Raw genomic sequence first — 3,562 nt, 5'->3', positions numbered from 1 at the left:
AATATATATATATATATATATACTCACACATCATCATCAGAAGACGCACATAACAATCCACGCTCTCGTACCATCTTCCATCTCCATCTCCACCTCCTCAACATCGGCTTCGTTCTCCTCCGCATTCTCGCCTTCATTCTCCGCCTCGGCTTCGGGTACTAGTTCAGCTGCGGGTGCCTTCTTCTTGGTCTGCAGTCGCTCTTGGTCCAGTATGCGCTGTGCAATGGTCTGTCTGTTGACTGGCGGCGGCAGTTCAGATGTATCGTCTTCGGCGAATGGGACTGTTTCGACTACTACAAAATCGGCCCAATTAATCTGTGATTGTGAAGCGGAAATGGAAAGGAATCAGATGATACAACTACCTGTGATGTGGGAAAGATATACTCATATGTGAACGAAGATAAATTAACAGAAAAGATACTGAAGAGGGAGAGCTACCACTACGAAATCGGCGCAATTGATCTGCGAGTGTAAACGGGTACGAACATGCATTTCAGATGCAGATATCGAATCCTGCACTCAGCCAAGACAGAGCTCATGCAACGTGAAGATAAACCACACACATGAGATAAACTACACACATGAGATAAACTACACACGTGAGAAAAACCACTCACATGAGATAAACTACACGCATGAGATAAACCACACATGAGATAAACCACACATGAGATAAACTACACACATGAGACAAACCACACACATGAGACAAACCACGCACATGAGATAAACTACACACATGAGATAAGCCACACACATGTGACTAACTATACACATGGTGAAAATTAAAGGTCGTCAATCCAACTGGCAGATCTACCAAATTAATCTGCCCGTCAGAAGGGGACGCGGTGTTGTGGGCAAAACCGCACTAACACCGGTAATACCAACTAGTAATCCACAGAAGAGGACAATCGCATAGCACCTTTTACTTCCGCAGAAAACGTTCATTACAACTGTTGTAGCTCAACTAAGGTGTGGGCTCATACCAGACCAATGGCAGAGGGTGACGACAGATTGATCGGCTATCAGGAGAAGAACTAATAGACGCTGCCTATGTGGGAGACAGGTGTTTGCAGCCTATACATAGAATACACACGCACACACGCACACACGCACTCATGGGCCTAATCCGACCCTGATACGCAAATGACGACATACAGATAAGAAGGCTTTCCGTTCGTTCTCCACATCCTTGTTTGCCGCTTCTTTCTTCGCGTTCTCCTGCTTCTTCCAGTTGAGTCTGTGTTCGACGCGTCCCAGAGCGTTGTATGGGCTTTTCCCATCCTTCTGCAGAACTTCTTTGGTGCCTTTAGGTGGTAACATTACTTTCGTGTACTGTTCAACTAGCCTGATAGTAGTAAGCAATCAACATAGTAGAGTGAGCGTTCCAACGCTTGTGTGTACTGCTCTGAGAAATCTGAATCTATACTTAGTCAACTACCCACGATACACTTACAGATAAACTTACACGTAGCCAGGAGATGTCTAAGACATCTATACCCAGGCAATACACCATCGATACCCAGACAATAAACCATCGATACCCATACAATAAGCCATCGATACCCAGACAATACACCATCGATACCCAGACAATAAACCGTCGATACCCAGACAGTAAACCATCAATACCCAGACAATTAATCGTCGATACCCAGACATTAAACCATCGATACCCAGACAATTAATCGTCGATACCCAGACAATAAACCACGAATCGTGTTTAGAGATCCGCAACTCGGTGTCAAAGTCATTCAAACAATGAAAGATAGACAGTGTCATGCATGGGAGTGTATTGGCAAACACGATGTATAAACAGTCCGTTGGTGAGTATGCGGCTAAGTATACTGATCCAAACCTCCGTGTGCGATCGAGGTCACAGAACATCCTATTCCTATCGCAGTGCACAGTTAGCGCTACACAGCTTACTAACCTTCTAGTACAGTCTACTTGGACAAGTACACTTACTTGGTGAAGTAGAAGAAGAGTGAATGGTGGGGCTTGAGAAAATCAAAGTGGTAGTTGCGGACCTCTCGTTGCATCAGCGACTGCAGAAAGCCTTTGCCGTTCTTGGCCACAAACTGAGCCGTCAACTTAACAATGGCAATATCCTGAAAATGTTGAAAGCGAAAGGGGAGAGTATAGATGGTGAGATCACATACCCAAGGAATATTCAAACGTGTGTTCATGATGAGATATACTGTTTGTATTGACTACATATCCTGCTACGTTCACGTGCGGAATGTCTGGAGGAAGGAACTTTCCCCAAACACATTTTTCAGATTGAATAAATCAGTAAGCTTATCAGGTTTTCGCGTGTACAATTCTATCTCAGCTTCGAATGATACAGTTAAATAAATATACAATAAGAAACGATGTACGTTTGTTCGTAGCTTACAGATACGGTCAACTCGATCTGACCCGAGCATGAGCCTTATAGCTCTATAGCACACACCTGCGGCGAATATAAATGTATACACTACAAGCACTGCCTCTATCTCCATGTGTCGATCAAAAACGCCACCAATTAAAATATCAGTTAAAAAACCCCCCCGGGATCGATGCTGACAAGATTAGGTAAAGATCTCAAGTTCGCGAGCAACACTGCATACTGCACATGTCCAATACGCAGGCACCACATCCAGGCGGGAATGTTGCGTAACCACAAGTAACACGACTAAGACCCAATTTCAAATCTGAACCTGATTCCAGCACACCCACAACCTCCTAGGGACGAGACGTTTAAACCTATTGAGAATACAATTGAATGTGCACAGTTGCAAACCGACTTGATTGATACAACCACTAGCTGATACACTGTGTTCAGATCGACCTTCCATCATATATAAAAACTACCCAGACTCCCAACGACCGCATTAATCTCTTCGAAACCATCGGTAATCAATATATGTCATAGTGTTCATATCACTTAAAAACATTAGACTATCCGCAACAACCCAGATTGGCTGGAGATCCAATGTTTTACGTACATTGTAAGAGATCGCAAAAACAACCATGCTACTCAATTACATATGACAGACCTGTGCAGAGATGGTGGGTACAGTTACGCTAAACTCCAGCTCTGGCGGGGGTTCTGTGAATGCTATGATATCTTTCTTCTTTGAAGTTTGCATGAGCAAGTTCTGCTCCCGTTCGTATTCCTTCTGCTGCTGTGTAAGTGCATTCCCTGCCTCCGCTTTGAGTGTTTCCGGATCCTGTACAAGTACAAAGTATGGGTAGCAGTGTGAGAGAAACAGCCTAACGAAAGTATTATATTTATGAAGTGTGCGAACACGCAAGTGCTAAAGTATGCCTGAAAAATACTAAAGCTTATTGCACGAGATATGAATTTAAAAAAATCAAACATATAAATACACAACACAAACGACGCTAAAGAACAAATAAGGATATATATAGTTATATATATACATATAAAGACATATACAGACACACACACACATATATATATATAAATATATATATATAAAGATATATATATATATATATGCGCAGAAACACACACATATATATATATTATTTATTTAATATAACTATATATATA

General features: G+C 42.3%; 1 protein-coding gene across 1 annotated transcript; it reads right to left on the bottom strand.

The window, feature by feature from the left end:
• Positions 1–36: 36 nt before the first annotated feature.
• SARC_13506 (hypothetical protein) lies at positions 37–3,209 on the bottom strand (the record flags this gene model as incomplete). Its single annotated transcript, XM_014292362.1, has 4 exons — positions 3,042–3,209; positions 1,969–2,111; positions 1,159–1,348; positions 37–315 (listed from the first exon to the last, which is right to left on the bottom strand). The coding sequence occupies exons 1-4, from the start codon at positions 3,132–3,134 to the stop codon at positions 37–39; spliced, it is 705 nt and encodes a 234-aa protein (XP_014147837.1). The 5' UTR covers positions 3,135–3,209.
• Between the last annotated feature and the right edge of the window lie 353 nt (positions 3,210–3,562).

The sequence above is a fragment of the Sphaeroforma arctica genome, assembly GCF_001186125.1.
Source record: "Sphaeroforma arctica JP610 unplaced genomic scaffold supercont1.3370, whole genome shotgun sequence".
In the NCBI taxonomy this organism is placed as follows: domain Eukaryota; class Ichthyosporea; order Ichthyophonida; genus Sphaeroforma; species Sphaeroforma arctica.
This window is presented reverse-complemented; position numbering and strand designations above follow the sequence as displayed.